The sequence below is a fragment of the Podarcis filfolensis genome (genome assembly GCF_964270895.1).
Source record: "Podarcis filfolensis genome assembly, chromosome: 1".
In the NCBI taxonomy this organism is placed as follows: Eukaryota; Metazoa; Chordata; class Lepidosauria; order Squamata; family Lacertidae; genus Podarcis; species Podarcis filfolensis.
The window spans coordinates 134,251,139-134,270,606 of NC_139604.1; the positions used below are offsets into that span (position 1 = coordinate 134,251,139).

The 19,468-nt window shown below is 47.5% G+C and overlaps 1 protein-coding gene across 2 annotated transcripts in view; it reads left to right on the forward strand.

Moving 5' to 3' along the window:
- MDGA2 (MAM domain containing glycosylphosphatidylinositol anchor 2) overlaps window positions 1-19,468 on the forward strand; it is a 386,993-nt gene that overhangs the window by 210,821 nt on the left and 156,704 nt on the right. The window contains exons 4-5 of one of the 2 annotated variants that reach the window (XM_083612013.1): window positions 5,832-6,040; window positions 18,703-18,835. In XM_083612013.1, coding sequence (XP_083468139.1) covers window positions 5,832-6,040; window positions 18,703-18,835 — 342 coding nt within the window. The remainder of the gene's footprint in view (window positions 1-5,831; window positions 6,041-18,702; window positions 18,836-19,468) is intronic. The other variant, XM_083612014.1, reaches the window with a different exon arrangement.

Sequence of the window (19,468 nt, forward strand, 5' to 3'; positions counted from 1 at the left end):
TGGTTAAGACTATCTGTCCCCCCCGCCTGGGGACAGAACTGACCCCGAACTCCCTCAGAAGCCAGTGAAGGGAAAACAATATTGGGGAGCGAAGGAGCTGAGTCACAGGCCCTCACCGCTCACCCCCATTCTCCCCAGGGCTTGGTCCCATTTCAGGGATTTGGACGAAATCACGGCAAGCCCTTGGATTCCTTTAACGGAATTCCCTTCCGCAGCAGCACTGGAGGGGCAGGTCCAGCCTATCCTTACCCCTCCTCCAACCAATTGATAACCAATGCCTAACCACAACCTTACAGATTGTGACAATTTGCTACGCAATGGGCAAAAACCAAATGGCAAGCTGCGTGTCCTGAATTTAAAAGCTCCGATCCCTCCCACCAAATTGCAACAAACAATTTTCCCCAGCAACCCAGCCCCACCAGTCAATTGCCAGGGGTCAGTTTAACCACCCTGCCTGGCAACAGAGGGGTGACTCAGTGGACCTGTCCGCAACACGTGCTCTCTTTTCAGGGAGAACACGCTCTCTCTGAACACCCAAACTAATGGCAAAGGGTTGGTCTGGATGACCCCCTGGGTCCCTCCTAACTCTGCAATTCTATGATATAGCTCTGCACAATGCTGAGCTAACATGAAGAAAGTGTAACTGATTTTTTTTTATTAAAAAAATGAACACATCACCTGTAAACAAATGAGAATTACAAGCTACTGACTGTTTTTTAAATGAGAATCCATTATTATCTTTTTTATCATCTCTGATTTAGAAATGGGGGGTTGATATTTCAGATCACCAATTGCTCAAAGCTACACAGGGAGCCTATATCGGACCAGAGATTCAGCTTGCTTGAAGTCCAGCAGAAGCAAACTGCACCAGAACAAGCTCACAGTAGATTTTTTTTTTTTTAGTTACAAATTAATGGGCTGGAGAGCTCATTTGCATTTTGTCTCCATTTGGAAAAGAACTAATTAATATGTTTTATTGAGCTAATTGCAGTGCCACCAGCCTTTGTGGGAGGGGAAAAAATAGGTCTCAGGGATGTGTTTCCAGAAAGAAAAATCTTACTGCTAACATGCGTGACTAATAATGGATGTAGCTCTGTTAAAAAATTAACCACACTTTAATTAAATGAACATTGCAAAGATACCCATTGTAGCAGGCCTTCCTGATTTAAAGTCCCCCGGGGCTGGCCTGCCATTGGTTATATGAGGCGAGGCAAAGGCTCATTAAAAGGGAAAAAAAAAACACAACCCCAAAAACCTGCCAATCACTTCTTGTCCTTCAGCCTCTGCTAATGATCACTCACTGCAAGGAGGCTCCAAGTTCAGAACTAGTTACCGTGGAAGAAGGATTCCCCACGTTGAAACGAGGGAGAATTGCCCCAGTTTTAAACTAAAATAAAGTTTACAAACCTTCCTTGAAGGTTTTTAAGCAGAGGATGGATGGCCATCTGTCCTGGATGCTGAGATTCCTGCCTTGCAAGGGGGCTGGACTAGATGAATCCCGGGGTCCCTTCCAACTCTACCATTTTGTGATTCTATGAAAGCGCGTAGAGAAAAGTTTTCCTCCCCACTCGAACTCATGGGCATCCAAGGAAGCCGAATGTTGGAAGGTTCAGGAGAGCTAAAATAAAGTTCTTCTTCGGAGTTAAGCTGTGGAACTCCCTGCCACAGGAGGAAGTGATGGCCACCAATTTAGATGGCTTTATAAGAGGATAAATTCACGGAGGAGATGACTACCAGTGGCTACCAGCAGGACTGTCTTTACCCAGGGGGCACACGGGCGCCAAATTTTGGGGCGCGCCAGACCCCAGGCGCTGAAGCCGCCTAAGCTCTTAACTATCTATCTGTTATGAAATAATAAATAATTTTGATCAAGCTAGAAAAACAAAATACATATATACCTGGGTATTACCGAAATGTATACCTGCTGTTTCACTAAAGGACTTTCGACTTTGTGCGCTCGTTTATCAAAGACGCGCCGCGCCAGTGGTGACACTTGTCATTCACAATGGTGGCACTTGTCAGATGAGGCAGCAACAGCGCTTGTCATTCTCAGTTAATTTGGGGGCTAAACTAAATTTGGGGGCGCTGGGCGGATCTTTGCACCCCGGTGGCGCATATGCTAAAGACTGCGCTGGCTACCAGCCACAACAGCTGGGCTGCGCATCCATTGTCTTGCTTGTGAATCCCAGTTGATGGAAACCACAGGAGGGGAGAGTTGCTCTTGCGCTTGAATTCTGTTTGTGGATTTCCCATGGGAATGTGGCTGGTTGCTGTGAGAACAAGATGCTGGACTAGAGAGGTCAGTGGCCTGATCCAGCAGGCTCTTTTCATGTCCTCATGTCCTTAGTGTGTCAAGTACACACAGGAGGCAGCCGTTTTTTAAATAAGGTCCCCTATTCCCAACAGTGGTCCAACCAGTGCAGGATTTACGTATAAGCTATATGCCCCTGCCCACCTAGTAATAATAATATAATAATAATTTATTATTTATACCCCGCCCATCTGGCTGGGCCTCCCCAGCCACTCTGGGCGGCTTCCATAAAAACCAAAAATACAATAAAATATCACACGTTAAAAACTTCCCTGAACAGGGCTGCCTTAAGATGTCTTCTGAATGTCAGGTAGTTGTTGTTCTCTTTGACATCTGGTGGGAGGGTGTTCCATAGGGTGGGTGCCACTACCGAGAAGGCCCTCTGCCTGGTTCCCTGTAGCTTTGCTTCTCGCAATGAGGGAACCGCCAGAAGGCCCTCGGCGCTGGACCTCAGAATGGACCTCAGAATGGCGCTGGGCAGAATGATGGGGGTGGAGACGCTCCTTCAGGTATACTGGACCGAGGCCGTTTAGGGCTTTAAAGGTCAGCACCAACACTTTGAATTGTGCTCGGAAACGTACTGTTTGAAAGCACGTCAAGTGCAAGTAGATAAATAGGTACCACTCCGACGGGAAGGTAAATGGCGTTTCTGTGCATTGCTCTGGTTTCACCAGAAGTGGCTTAGTCATGCTGGCCACATGACCCGGAAAAACTGTCTGCAGACAAATGCCGGCTCCTTCGGCCTATAGAGCGAGATGAGCGCCGCAACCCCAGAGTCATCCGTGACTGGACCTAATGGTTATGGGGTACCTTTACCTTTAAACAAGAAAATCTTAGGGTCCCACTCTCTTGTGAAGTCCCCCAAAAAGTTTAAAGGGGGAAAAGCTGGGTGTAATTCAACAATAACTTTGATAAAATACATATTTTGTTATGTGCAAATGGCTTTAGACACCTATGAGGTCCATCAATGACCATATAGCATATATTCCACACACAAAAAACAGTGACAATTTGTTGCTGACAAAGGACAGCTGGACATATCAAGGGCCCTGTTACCTTCAGGAGCTTAGGGCCTCATCAAACCCAAATCTAGCCTTGGGTCCAGTCCCGCCTCCTATGCTGAATTAAACAAAAGGGGGCATAATAATATTTCGCCAAATCTTCTTTCGACGGCGATACGATTTGGGTATCTACCTTGGATGGATATTGAAAGTGGCATTGCAATAAGAAGGCTGGCCTGTCTGCAGAGAGGCCAAAAGAAACTCGACTCCGAAAGGTAGCATGGAAATTAATGAGGCAGCTGAACTATATTTTCGGTCCCCGAATTGGATCTTAATTGCTGCAGCCGGGAGAGAGTTACAACCCTCTGTAGGGACATTTGCTGGAAGCAAGGCTTTAGATTACACTCCCGGCAAAAGGTACAGAATCCGAAGGCCGTGAGGCAGGAAAAGGTTATGAAACTCATTGCCCTGGGCATCACTATGCTCAGGTTTGCAGCTCGATCCTATATATGATTACTTAGGAGTAAGTCTTGCACCTCGGTGACTGGGCAGAGAGACACAGCTTTGAGTTTGCTGAGCAGAAATTTTCTCGCCCAAGGAAGCCCCGGAGCTGAAATCCTGCAAGTGATTCTCCAACGGAATTCTCAGGAGTTTCTTCAAACTACAATTTGTTATATATTTTGTATTCTCCTTGCCAACAAAGGTCCGTATAGTAAAAGCTATGGTTTTCCCAGTAGTGATGTATAGAAGTGAGAGCTGGACCATAAAGAAGGCTGATCGCCGAAGAATTGATGCTTTTGAATTCTGGTGCTGGAGGAGACTCTGGAGAGTCCTATGGACTGCAAGAAGATCCAACCTCTCCATTCTGAAGGAAATCAGCCCTGAGTGCTCACTGGAAGGACGGATCCTGAAGCTGAGGCTCCAAGACTTTGGCCACCTCACGAGAAGAGAAGCCAAACTCATGTTGGAGAACACTGTCCCACCATCTCATCCTCTGTCATCCCCTTCTCCTTGTGCCCTCCATCTTTCCCAACATCAGGGTCTTTGGCACAAGGAGAAGGGGATGACAGAGGATGAGATGGTGGGACAGTGTTCTCCAACATGAGTTTGACCAAACTGTGGGAGGCAGTGGAAGACAGGAGGGCCTGGCGTGCTCTGGTTCAGGGGGTCACAAAGAGGCGGACACGACTAAACGACTAAACAAGAACAACAACAACAATTCTCCTTTTGCATTTTTCTGTTGTTAACTGTCCTCAGAACTTCAGATGAAGCGTGGTAAACAAAATTAATAAATAAATGAAAAATGAGGTTCTACCAGGTTCAGATTTCTCGGTTTCTCATCCCCCCCCCCTCGCCCAATTTTAAATTCAGTTCTCCAGACGTCTGCAGGAATCAACACAGAAATTTATCAGCATTTGGGGGCAAATTTCTCTTAATATGCACATGGTTTTGTATGCAGTTTTGTACATATCTTTTTGCAAGCAATTATCCCTCATAGAACACATTTTCATATGTTGCTTTCACAATCATATTCATTTTTATTTCCTCTGATAAATGCATTTCGGTAGCATTGTTTGGTTCAAGAACTGCATTGCAAAAGTGCAAAATTCAGAAGACGGTTGTGTTGTGTTTCCCCCATTGTTTGGAAAGGCTTAATGTGGTAGATTCACCTTAAGATGCAACCTGAATCATCTATAGAGGACACATGCTATAACCCTGTTTAGAAGTCATTTTGGACTCACTGTCATCTTGAGAGTCATTTTGGACTCACAGCTGTCCATGGAGGCGCAGGTCAATTCTGTGTCCAGGGCAGCTGTCTACCAGCTGCATCTGGTACACAGGATGAGACCCTACCTGCCCACAGACTGTCTTGCCAGAGTGGTGTATGCTCTGGTTTTCTCCCGCTTGGACTACTGCCATGCACTCTACATGGGGCTAACTTTGAAGGTGACCCGGAAACTACAACTAATCCAGAATGCGGCAGCTAGACTGGTGACTGGGAGTGGCTGCTGAGACCATATAAGACCAGTCCTGAAAGACCTACATTGGCTCCCAGGATGTTTCTGGGCACAATTCAAAGTGTTGGTGCTGACCTTTAAAGCCCTAAATGGCCTGTATACCTGAAGGAGCGTCTCCACCCCCATTGTTCAGCCCAGACACTGAGGTCCAGCTCCAAGAGCCTTCTGGCGGCTCCCTCCCTGTGAGAAGTGAGGTTACAGGGAACCAGGCAGAGGGCCTTCTCGGTGGTGGCACCCTTCCTGTGGAATACCCTCCCATCAGATGTCAAGTAAATAGACAGCTCTCTGACTTTTAGAAGACGTCTGAAGTCAGCCTGGTTTAGGGAAGTTTTTAATGACTGATGTCTTAATGCATTTTTAATCTCTTGTTGGAAGCCGCCCAGAGTGGCTGAGGAAACCCAGCCAGATGGACGGGGTATAAGTAATAAATTGTTGCTGTTGTTAAACAAGGGAGCTCTATGCCTCTGCTAACCTCCTGCTTCCTCCTCCTTCCCTTTCCAGATCTGGACGACCCAATTGTGACCGTCCACCAGAGCATAGGGGAAGCCAAGGAACAGTTTTACTATGAGCGGACGGTGTTCCTCAGGTGCGTGGCCAATTCCAACCCACCTGTCCGGTACAGCTGGCGGCGAGGGCAGGAGGTGCTGCTCCAAGGATCCGACAAAGGGGTTGAAATTTATGAGCCCTTCTTTACCCAGGTAGGAATCAAGGTACAGTCATATTTTTTCTTACTTACTACTCTTATCAATGTCATTTCAATTTTGGCAGAAACGCCTTTCAAATGGGCATGTGGGTTGAGGCGAAAGCAAGGCAGACCTGTGACAAAAGAGCTGCACTAGTGGCCGGTATGTTTCTGGGTTCCACTGAATGCCAGGTTTAAATCTTGTAAAGGCTCATCTTAGAGCACGGGTCGGCAACCTAAGGCCCATGGGCCACAAGCAGCCCTCGGGGGTCGTTTAACTGGCCCATGAGCCGCCTCCAAACCAAGCCGCCCACTCGGCAAGTCACCGTGTGCTGCGCTAAATCAGCGCAGCGCAGTGCGGGGACTCACTTCCGTGGTGCCGGAAATCGCGTCTGTGCATGCTCAGACACAGACACCAGAATTCACAGCCGCGCGCGTTTTGGCCCATGGAGGGATCTCCGCTAGAGTGAACCGGCCCAGGCAAGGTAAACCTTGCTGCTCCCTTCCTAGAGAATACCTGGCCAGGTAAGATCTGCCAGGGATGCCCTGCTCCCGGGTTTGTCCTCTAGGGCCAGGGTGGACAAGCTTTGGGGCGTCAGAGTGGTGCATCCTATACTGTGAAAGTGCTTGGGGGCTGCGCAATTCTGACAAAAGTGGGTTAATAATAATAATAATAATAATAATAATAATAATAATAATAAATTTTATTTATATCCCGCCCTCCTCAGCCAAAGCTGGGCTCAGAGCGGCTAACATCAAATGTATAATACATTAACATAAAATCAGACAATCAATTAAAATACATCCTCAAATCAGGATCAGAATACAATCCAATCGTATGGCAACCCGCAGATTAGGGTTGGGGACCTTAAATGCTCACCAGGCCCAACTGTTTGTGCTGAACTTATATGGGCCTGTGAAAAAAAAATGGAAGGCCACTTTCATGCAAGTCCTTATGAAAGGGGAGAGGGAGTCAGACTGAACCCCGACCAAAGGCCTGGCAAAACAGCTCCGTCTTGCAGGCCCTGCGGAAAGATGTCAAGTCCCGCAGGGCCCTAGTCTCTTGTGACAGAGCGTTCCACCAGATCGGGGCCAGTTCTGAAAAGGCCCTGGCTCTGGTTGAGGCCAGCCTAACTTCCCCATGGCCCGGGACCTCCAATATGTTTTTATTTGAATACCCTAAGGTCCTCTGTGGGACATATCAGGAGAGGTGGTCCCATAGGTACGAGGGTCCTAGGCTGTATAGGGCTTTAAAGGTTAAAACCAGCACCTTAAACCTGATCCTGTACCGCAGTGGGAGCCAGTGCAGCTGGTATAGCACCGGGTGAATGTGATCTCGCAGTGAGGACCCCGTAAGGTGGGGTGTCACCTGTTCTCTTTCCCTCTGTAACACCCTGTCATGCCCCATGGGGTGCCCTCAGGGACAAGGGTCTCGGTCCAAGGTTGTAAAAGCCTTTCACCCAAAAATGTGTGCAAAAGACTGGGGTTCGAGGTGCAGCCTAGTCTCAAGATGCAAGGTTCAGTGTGGAGAATCAGTTTGTCTCCATGATCGGAAACAGAGCTCAGGAAACCACCACCCAAGGTCCATATGATCAGGAGTCTGCAAAGCAAGCCTGAGGAGGAAGGGATGAGGGAGTTGCATATGTAGAGGAGAGGACACATAAGATAAGGCTACCAGATTTTTTCAATGACTCCGGGGACACTTATTGTTCTCTATGTACATGTGGATGCTGAGAAAACTGTAAATCTGGGGGCTGTCCCCGGGAAATGGGGGTGTCTGATAACCTTAACATAAGAGCCGTCTTCAACTATCTGAAAGGCTGTCACATGGAAGATGGAGCAAGCTTGTTTTCTGCTGCTCCAGAGGGGAGGACCCTAAACAACGGATTTGAATGACCAGAAAGGAAGTTCCAACTCAACACAAGGAAGAGCTGTTTGACAGTGGAACGGACTCCCCTGGCACTCTCCTTCCTTGGGGGTTTTAAAGCAGAGGACAGGTTTTTGAAGCAGAGGTCCCTCGTACCTAAGGGACCGCCTCTCCTGATATGCCCGGTGGAGGACCTTAAGGTCCACAAATAGCAACACCCTAGAGGTCCTGGGCCCTAAGGTAGTCAGCTTAGCCTCAAGCAGAGCCTTTTCAACACTGGCCCCGGCCTGGTGGAACGCTCTGTCTCATGAGACCAGGGCCCTGCGGGATCTGATTTCTTTCCGCAGGGCCTGTAAGACAGAGTTGTTCCGCCTGGCCTTTGGCTTGGAATCCACTTGATCCCCTTCCCCTCTTTTCTTTTTCCTTTCTCCTCCTGTGTTGTAACTCCTACTTGGGGACTTCCCTGGCTTTTTTCTGGCCCACGTAGGACCAGTCTGGATAGTTGGCCTTGGTGAAGACTTGACGTTTTCATCCCCCCAAAAGTTTTTGATTTGAGTTTCTACTGAAATGAGGCTGCATCGTAATGTTGTATTTTAATCTTGTTTTTAAGTTGTATTCCAATCACCTGTTTTTATACTTGGTGTTTGCTGCCCTGAGCCTGGCCTTGGCTGGGGAGGGCGGGGTATGAATAAAATTTATTATATTATTATTATTAGATGGCCATCTGTCAGGGATTATTTGTCTGGAGGTTGTGCTAGATCACCCTTGGTGTCCCCAACCCTATGATTTTATTATTCTGCTCTTTATGTGAACAGGACATGGTTCTTACTGCATTTTCAAACCGTCTCCCTAGGAGCAGTGCCCAGACTTACCTGAGAGATAAATTAGTTTTGTTCTTGGCTCATTACCAGAAGAGTCTTTTATTTACATAGACACCCTACTTCTTCTCAGCAGACTTTATTTCGTTGGAAGTTTTTAAACGGAGTTTGGATGACTATCTGCCAGGGATTCTTGAGCTGGGATTCCTGCAGTGCATGGGGTTGGACTTGATGGCCCTTGTGTTAGAATTCCTGCTCCATGATTGCAGTCATGGGATTTTTGTCTATCACATGACAGTGTATGTTTTGACTCCACAGAGTAGGAAGTGATGGAGACAGGATGTTTGTGTTCCTGTGTTCCGTGAAGTGGGACTCTTGTCCTTTGTTCTTTTTCTCTTTGCTGTCTGATGCTAGAGAGAGAGGGAGCCATGTTGCAGGGCTCCGTGTGTGTTGATATGTAAATAAAGTAGATTAGCCAAAATGCTGAGTTGCTGAGGTCTGTCACGCAAACTGCGAGCACTCTGCGGATCCCTAAGTGTCTGTTGGCATCGGTCGCTGTGATCTTCGGGCAGAAGAAAGCTCATGAAGCTCCCGAGCGATCGACCAGGAGGGAGGGAACATGCCAGTCGGGCAGGTGTCTTTACCAGGGCCCTACTTGAGTGTAGGACGAGCTCCTGACACCTTGGGGCCCCTTCCAACTCTCCAGTTCTATGCTTCTTTGATTCTTTCTATCATCTGGTGACAGCTGCAGATGCAACATCTGAACCTGTGATTCCTGCATTGGAGCCGATTGGACTAGATGCCCCTTGGGGGCCCCTTACAATTCTATGATTCCATGAGTCTATCTTGGGCCAGATCCTCCAGCGCCTGAGCTGCCTTCCCAATGTGAGCATCGCGTTCGGCTCCAGACCCTTCCCCACTTGGCAGAGCCGCAGCTCCTGGGATCGAGGCACGAGAACCGACGAGAGGCAACAAATGAGACGCTGAGTGTACAATCAGCAACCCGGCGCAGAACAACTTTCAACTTTCATAGATAATTCTCAACTAATGGCTCGGAAAGGCCCATCGCTTTCATCCTTTATTGCACCTGACAGCTTTATATTGCTCAGAATCGCTGGCAAAGCCTCGCTGAGGGTGAGGCAGCCATGGGACCTCAAGAAGGAGGAGGGATTGGGCCAGGTTCAACACCGTGAGATTGGACTCCCTTCCTTAGGGACATTTTAGGAAGTTGCAGCCTTCTTCCCAGGATGGGGTCACCTGCAATGCTCTGCAGGATAGGGCCCCTGCTCAGGAGAGGCTCCTTGCTGGAACTGAATTGTGGATAATCTTCTGCTGTGGACAATTTCTTGTTTATTCCATTTATATCTCTCCTTTTCCTCCAAGGAGTTCAAGATGACATACATGGTTCTTTCCCTCCTTATTTAATCCCTGAGAGGCCACACCCAGTGAGCTTCATGGCCAAGCGGAGATTTGAACACAGCACTTCCAGGTCCTGGTCCAAAACTCTAACCACTAGACCACACTGGCTCTCAAAAATGCACTTTAAAATACAGTGGTTCCTCAGGTTACAAACGTTTCAGGTTACAAATGCTTCGGGTTACAAACTCTGCTAACCCGTAAGTAGTACCTTGGGTTGAGAACTTTGCCCCAGGATAAGAACAGAAATCACATGGCGGGAGCGTGGCAGCAGTGGGAGGTGTCATTAGCGAAAGCGCACCTCAGGTTAAGAACGGTTTCGGGTTAAGAACAGACCTCTGTAACGAATTAAATTCGTAACCCAAGGTACCACTGTAACTGTGCAAAATAAAACGAAGAGCAACAGTAGCACCAATAATTTTCAACAGAACAAGCACACGAGATACAGTGGACACTCGGGATGCGAATGTGATTCGTGTGGGAGGCACATTCGCAACCCGCAGTGGCGCGTCTGCACATACACAGGTTGCGATTCGGAGCTTCTGTGCATGTGCAAAGCGTGACCTAGCGCTTCTGCACATGTGCAACCGCCGAAACCCACAAGTAACCCATTCCGGTACTTCCAGGTTTCGGCGCGTCCGTAACTCAAAAAAACCCAACCTGAAGCGTCTGTAACCTGAGGTATGACTGTACTTTACACCCAGAATGGAGAGACCTCAAGGCTAGTCAGATATTTATTTTTATTTTTAATTTTAGTAGTAGAACCCCAAGATCTACCAACCAAAGCATGGTGCAAAAGACAGACAGATTTTTTTGTTGGTGGGAAAATGTGCCATTAAGGACCTCAATACCTCAAGGACAGCCTCTCCCCATATGAACCTACCCAGACCTTGAGATCATCCTCTGAGGCAGTGGCGTCGCAAGGGGGGGCGGTGCGCGGGTGGTGTGCCCCAGGTGCCATGTCTGGGGGGGAGTGACAAGAAGGCATCCCGTGGGGGCTTGCGACGGTGTGAGCAGCCATCGTGCCGCTGCAGCCACATGTGGAGGGTCCTCTGTTCGCGGCTGCAGCTGCGAGCAGAGGATCCCGATGCAGGCGGCAAACTGCTATGCACAGTGTCGCTGTACATATCAGTGACGCACATGTGCTGTACATAGCAGTTTGCCGGCGGCGCTGCTCCAGCGGCGTACGGATGGCAGTGGGATCCCTCCGTTGCCGCTACAGCCGCGAATGGAGGATTCCGGAGCTGGTGGCAAACTGCTATGCACAGCGTCGCACACATGTGCTGTACGTAACAACGACGAACATGCGCTGTACATAGTGGTTTGCCAGCAGCGTACGGATGGTGGTGGTATCTGTCCGTCGCTGCTACAGCCGTGAATGGAGGATCCCGGTGCCGGTGGCAAACCGCTATGCATAGCGTTGCATGCATATGCTGTATGTAACGACGCTGCACATGCGCTGTACATAGCGGTTTGCCTCTTGCGCCACTCCAGCAGCGTATGGACAATGGTGGGATCCCTCCGTTGCCGCTACAGCAGAGGATCCTGGCAGTGTCCATACGGCGCTGGAGCACTGGCGCCGGCAAATCGCTATGTACTGTGCGGCGTCACTACATACGGCACATGCACTGTACGTAGCGATGCTGCACATGCACTGTACATAGCAGTTTGCTGCCCCGGGTGTCATGACTCCTTCGTTTGCCCCTGCTCTGAGGACCTTCTTCGTCTGCCTCCTTCATGTCCCTCTGAGAACGAGCCTTTTCTGTGGCGGCCCCCACTTTGTGGGACGCTCTCCCCAGAGAGGCTCGACTGGCACCTTCATTAGAGATCTTTAGGCGCCATGCGAAAACCTTCCTCTTCAACATTCTATGTCCTTTTCAATATGTCTATTTAAAATACGTTAATTTGAAATAAGTTTACTTGTGGGAGGCAGGGTTAAGGGTTTATTCTTCTTGTTCTTGGTTTTTGTTCGTGGATTTTGTGTGTTTTCATTTTGCATTTTTATGCCGTGAACCGCCCTGAGAAGGGGCAGTATGCATATTTAAGAAATGGGGGGAGGAGGAATAGAAATCAAAATCTGGACAGGAAAATTGGCTTCCAGGTGGAAAAATCAAAACTGGAGACAGAATTACTAGAATCCAAAACTAAGAACTTGTCAAAAATGTATAACTTGCTGTTGGAATGGAATACACAGGATGAAATAGTTAAATCAGCTATGATCAAGTGGGCACAAGATATTGGTCATAACATTATGTTTGAGGACTGGGAACGGTTGTGGACCACCGGTATGAAATTTACGGCATGTAATGCCTTGAAAGAAAATATTATGAAAATGATTTACAGGTGGTACATGACTCCAGTCAAGCTCGCAAAAATTTACCACTTGCCTGATAATAAGTGTTGGAAATGTAAAGAGACTGAAGGTACATTCTTTCACCTTTGGTGGACATGCCCAAGGATTAAGGCTTTCTGGGAAATGATTTATAATGAAATGAAAAAGGTATTTAAATATACCTTCCTGAAGAAACCAGAGGCCTTTCTCCTGGGTATGGTCGGCCAATTGGTGCCAAAGAAGGACAGAACATTTTTTATGTATGCTACAACAGCAGCAAGAATACTCATCGCAAAGTATTGGAAGACACAAGATCTACCCACCGTGGAAGAATGGCAGATGAAAGTGATAGACTATATGGGACTGGCAGAAATGACTGGCAGAATCCGAGACCAGGGAAAAGAGACGGCGGAAGAAGATTGGAAGAAATTTAAGGACTATCTTAAGAAACATTGCAAAATTATTGAAGGCTAGAACGATGTTGATTCAGAAATTAAGGGGTTAAAAGCTGTAATGATTATGTGATTAAGAAAAGAAGGCAAAAATTATATAGAAATTAGGGAAAGGATTTGCTGAATTGACTTAATTAGAGAATGGAATACAGAAAGGGGAGGTATGAGGAGGTCGGGAAAGTAAGTTTCATGAATATAAGGGATGGAAATTATACCTGTTTTGTATGTGTTCTGTTTGGATTGTATGTATTTTTATTGTTTTTGTTTTTTATTGTTCTGTTTTTTCTGTTTTATATAAATTCCTAAACCTTAATAAATATATTATAAAAAGAAAAAAGAAATCAAAATCTGTACGAGGAGCGAATTGAGCGCAAGGTATTTTCGCACAGAAGTCCACTCCTTCCTTTTAGCACCTTAATTTAGGTGGGAAAAGAGTCGTTTCCTTCTTGCAATTATGGTGTGTTACAGTTGTTAGAGTGTCGAACTAGGAACTGGGAGGGATGAGGGTTCAAATCCCCACTCAGCTATGGAGCTGTCACTGGGTGGGACATAATAATAATAATAATAATAATAATAATAATAATAATAATAATAATACTATATTATTATTTATATCCCGCCCATCTGGCTGCATTTTCCCAGCCACTCTGGGCAGCTTCCAACCGAACATTAAAAACTCAACACAGCCTTAAACATTAAGAAACCTCCCTTCGGGATCACTCACTGCCTTTCTCAGCCTAACCCACCTCACAGGGTTGTTGTGTCATTAAATGAGACTGGAAGAACTGCGTTCGCCTCCTTGGAGGAAAAGGTTGGGACGTAAATGCAAGGCAGTAATCCAGAATGTCAAAGCATTAGCTGCCCAAATGTCAAGGTCCGTTGATAAGAAGCGTTCTCTCCTCCTCCCCCCCCCCAAAGAAATTGACAAGGCCCCGTAATCCAGTGGGGAGATTGCCCTGTCAAAAGCGATCTCAGCCGCTGGATTTCATCTCCATGCCGCGTGGGTGATTCGCAATTTATTAATTTATTTATTATTATTGGGGGGACGGACACAAACAGGCTGACTGGCTGCTCTTTGGAGCATTTAATTAAAAGTGAAGGGCTCCTTGCGAGCTGGGATTCCTCACCTAATAATGCCGCGATACGGAAATGTTTATTATTATCTCCTTTATTAGATAAGTTCTTACCGGGTTATATGATATGTCACATTAAATTAGATTCCATTTTGGAATAGCGCTGAGCTTTTTAGGCTCCTGCCTGGGATTCATTCTCTGCCTTGAATTTAATGAACAAATCAAGTTGCCTCCTTGATAACTGAAGGCTTATCGCTAACCTTTTCTATATTTATCAGAGGTCAGCTTGAATTAGTGTATCTCTCCCTGGGTGAGGGTGAGATTGGAAAGATGTTTATAAAAAGGACAAAATGTAATTAAAAGTTTAAGAATCGCCAGTGCTCCCCACCAATCTGCCTTGATGTCGGGGGCGGTGGTGGTCTGAAGCTTAATGCATGATTTCCATGTACAACATGCAAGGCTCCAGTTATCGTTGTTCTTTTTAAAGAGGATCGTGGAAAAGGCTGCTTGGATGCCGACTTTCCAGGGCTGCTGTAAGCCAGTATAGGCAATATTGGACTAAAGAGAGTAGACCTATCGGTTCACCCTTTGCAAAGGTCCCAGATCCTGCTGGAATGAACTGGAATGCTGTCAGCCCTATCAGCAGTGCTGATACTTATGTTTTAATGTATTATGTATTAAGAATTAATATACTTATGTATTAATTAACGCAGGTGGTGCTGTGGTCTAAACCACTGAGCCTCTTGGGCTTGCAGATTAGAAGGTCGGCGGTTCAAATCCCCACGACGGGGTGAGCTCCCGTTGCTCTGTCCCAGCTCCTGCCAACCTAGCAGTCCGAAAGCACACCAGTGCAAGTAGATAAATAGGTACCGCTCCGGCAGGAAGGTAAACGGCATTTCCATGCGCTCTGGTTTTCGTCACGGTGTCCCGTTGCACCAGAAGCGGTTCAGTCCTGCTGGCCACATGACCTGGAAAACTGTCTGTGGACAAACACCAGTTCCCCCGGCCTGAAAACGAGATGAGCGCCACAACCCCATAGTCGCCTTTGACTGAACCGTCCAGGGGTCCTTTACCATTACCTTTTACTTATGTATTATTGTTGTTATTATTTATTATAATTGTTATTAGCATTGAAGGTAAAGGTAAAGGAAACCCTGGCTGTTTAGTCCAGTTGCAAATGACTCTGGGGTTGCGACGCTCATCTCACTTTACAGGTCGAGGGAGCCGGCGTTTGTCCACAGACAGTTTTTCTGGATCATGTGGCCAGCATGACTAAGCCACTTCTGGTGAAACCAGAGCAGCACACAGAAACGTTGTTTACCTTCCCACCAGAGTGGCACCTATTTATCTACTTGCACTTTGATGTGCTTTCGAACTGCTAGGTGGGCAGGAGCAGGGACCGAGCAACGGGAGCTCAACCTGTCGCAGGGATTCAAACCACGACCTTCTGATTGGCAAGCCCTGGGCTCTGTGGCTTAACCCACAGCGCCACCCACGTCCCTATTATTATTATTATCAATCACTCGATTCCAAAATAGGATACTAAGTGGTTCACCAGCATTGAAAGCAATCACTCAGGCATTAAAATATGAAGATGGAATTGGTTGGCACCCGTCTGTCTCATGAGACAATGGAGGAGTGCACCGCTGAGGGTGAAGCAAAACTGTTGGAAGGTTGCAGCGCCTGCTGTGGCTGTAAAGGCCGATATGGGAGAGACATGTTTTGTTGCAGCTGGGGCAGATGAAGGCGTCCAGTTGTGCTGATACAGGCAGACCAGGGCGTTTCTTCTCTTTGTTCCTCCCAGAGGTCAACCTGACTGTCTGTCTCCAGGTACTGCAGTCGTTTGCAAGGGATTCCCATGTGGGAATGTCTGCAGACATTTGGGTCTGCCAACGGACCTGCTACCTGAAGCCAGCTCCCCAAAGAGCACATCATGGAATAGAGGAGTACCATTACTTCCCTTGCCCTTCTCCTACTTGTCCTAGAATCGTAGCACTGTAAAGTTGGAAGGTACCCAAAGACAGCATTTCCCAGGCTGACTTCATAGAATCAGAGAACTGTAGAGTCAGAAGGGACCCCAAGGATCATCTAGTCCAATAGCCTACAATACGAAGAATCACAGCTAAAGACTGATGGCCTGACGGATGACCATTCAATCTCTGCTTAAAAACCTCCAAGGAAGGAGAGTCCACCATCTTCCAAGAAATCGAATTCCAGCTAACTCCATGTGGATCTTTATTCCTCATATCACTGGTTGTCTGTAATGATTAAATTTTTGAAGAATAAGTTCAGGGTTTTCAATCTAGGTGAAATTGTTTCCAAAGGTGTACTCCACCACCAGTTGCAAAACATTGCTATCATTTGCTATATGTGATTTGAATCATAGGTGCACTTAGAAGAGGCCGATGCCTTAAACAAATGAATTGGGTTTGAACTGAACGTAACATCTCCTTACGAGGAGGGGTGGCCAGACATCATCTCTGCAGGCAGGAGGGGGACCTCACCCCCACCCCCCAAAAAAGCAATTTTCATCATCATTACATATTGTAATTGCAGAGCCCAATTATGAGATTACATTTGCTGTGTTTACGCTAATTAAGTCATTAGGCATAATAAGTCTAATTACACAAATTGGCTGAGAAAAATTCTTTTGACAAATGTTTGAAATTTTCATGGCATGGATCCCACTCCGATTGGGAGGTAGAACCTGTTTTGGGGGGTGGGGTGTGTTTTGCCCCCTCTGCTCGATATCTTCATAAACTTAATATGCAAAATACTTTATTGGTAGAGGTGGGGAAAGTGGTCTGTTTTCAGTCTCATAACTCTGCTCCATCTTGTTACTAAATCAGTCCCTGAAAATCTGCATGAAACTTTACAACTTCATATGGATTTTGGAACAGGTTTTCTCCAAAAATATATATGCATTTCTGGGCATATTTTATCTCAGCAATTCCTAAGAGACTTTCAACTTGTTTCTTTCTCCTATTTTTGCTATGGTATTCCAAGAATCACAAAATCCAGTAGTTACGTTCCAAGCCAAACATTGGCCAGCTCACAATACTGCCGTACGAAATAACAACTCCGGTGATTCCCTGCAAAACTGTTCTCCATCAGTTAATGAGGAAAGAAATTGTATTTGAAAATTACCAAAGGAGAGAGGGGGGTGGGAATCAATAAAATGATCATGGGTGGTGTTGGTGACTGTCCCTTCTTTTATTACACAACACACATTCGTCCTACAAGAACATAAGAAGAACCTCAGTTGGATCAGGCCAGTGGTCCATCTTTTGGGAAGCCATTGAGCAGGACCTGAGGGCAATGAAATCATTCTCTGCACCTGTGGCCTCCAGCAACCAGGACTCCAAAGCATTTCTGCCCCCAACTGGTGGCAGGACATAGTCATCCTGGCCAGGAGCCACCCATAGCTCTCTCCTCCACGAATTTGTCTAATCTTCTTTGAAAGCCATAAGAGGTTGATGGTCATCTCTGCCTCCTGTGAGAGGGAGTCCCAAAGTTCTTCATTTTCTGCATGAAGAAGTGTTCCCTTTTTATCTGTCCCCCCCACCCCCCGTAAAACTGGAACTCATAGGCATCCAATGAAACTGAAAGTTGGAAGGTTCAGGACAGAGAAGTTGGCCAACAACTTGGATGACTTCCAAAGAGGATTAGACAAATTCATGGAGAAGGAGAGAGCTGTCAATGGTTACAAGCCAGGATGGCTATGCCTTGCCGCCATACGCTTCTGTGTGCTGGCCCCGGGGGTAACCTGAGAAATGCGGTCCAGGTCCGGTACTGAATCCAAAGGTTCTGCTGGGAGTCAGTTCAACAGGGCCAAGGCAGGACGCGAGGCAGGAAACCAGGCAAGGACAGGTACAGGATCTCAGGCAGGATCCAGCATACAGCAATGTTGCTCCCGCAACCTGGGGTGGGATCCAGCAGCCTTTTATCTCTGATGGGGTAACAGCCAGTCCTGATCCCCCGGTGACTCACCTCCCTGTCTCACCCAAAGGCCAGCACTCCTCCTGCAAGTACTCAGGTCTCTCCTTCTCTCAGACCTTAGTCTCTGCAGCTCGGGAGACAACGGTGGGTTACTAGACCCAGGGGCCGCCTCAGCCTCCCCTGACCCAACCGGTAGTGGAGCAGCTGTAAGTGATGGCCCAGCTGGAGGCAACGAGGTCATCCCCGCATCTGGAGCCAGGGCAGGCTCAGGCCCCTGACTCAGCCCAGCTGGTGCTTGTTGCAGGGGAACCTGTACAGACTGGGACTCTTCAGGATCAGGCCCCAGACTTGGTTCAGGTGATGCCTGAGGCAGAGGATCCGGTGCAGACTGAGAGTCCTCCGGTTCTGAGTCCGAGCCCAAGTCCCAGGCCATCACGTTCTGAATCCAAGTTGGTGTAAACCATAGGAGGGGAGAGTGCTTTTGAGCTCAAATCCTGTTTGCTGGTTCGTCGTGGGGACATCTGGTTGGCCACTGTGAGAGCAGGATGCTGGACTAGATGGGCCATTGGCCAGATCCAGAAGACTATTATCAAAACATTCCTCTATCCACTTCCTCCAAGCCAGGGATCATTTCATACACGCCTATCATGTTGGTTCTTCCTCGCCTTTTCTGCAAGCCACAGAGTCCCAAACTCTCCAAGCTCCTAGGGGAGTCATTTCACCCCCTTGAGCATTTGGGTTGCCCTTATCTAGACTCTTCCACACTCACAATTGTTTCTCCTGCTGCCAACAGGGTGAAACCAAGATCCTGAAGCTCAAGAACCTCCGGCCGCAGGATTATGCCAACTACAGCTGCATCGCTTCGGTCAGGAACGTCTGCAACATCTCCGACAAAATGGTGTCCTTCCGGCTTTCCAACAAGACAGGTATTTCACAATCCCCTGTTCTCATTTCTGTTGTCGGTCAGTAGGAGACCTCTCACCAAGCCCACTCACTTTTTGGGGGGGTGGGGAGCTCAGTGATTAGTGCTACCGACACATTTCCACCCACCATGTTTCCATACTGTGCACAGTTGCTCCCATACAGATTTACAGTCGTACCTTGCTTCACAAACACCTTGCGAGTCAAACGTTTTGGCCCCCAAATGCCGCAAACCGGGAAGTGAGTGTTTCGGTTTGCGAACATTCTTTGGAACCCAAAGGTCCGACGCGGCTTCCGATTGGCTTACAGGAGCTTCCTGCAGCCAATCAGAAGCTGCGCCTTGGTTTCCGAACATTTTGGAAGTCAAACGGACTTCCGAAATCCAGGGAGGGCTGGATTTTTTTAAAATGTGGAAATATGCTTTTCTGTGCGCTGCTCTGGTTCACCAGAAGCAGCTTAGTCATGCTGGCCACATGACCCAGAAGCTGTACGCCGGCTCCCTCAGCCAATAATGCGAGATGAGCGCCGCAACCCCAGAGTCGGTCACAACTGGACCTAACAGTCAGGGGTACCTTTACCTTTATGCTTTGATTTCTATCCTCATTGCATCCTCTTCCCTCCTGTTAACCGTTCTTCAG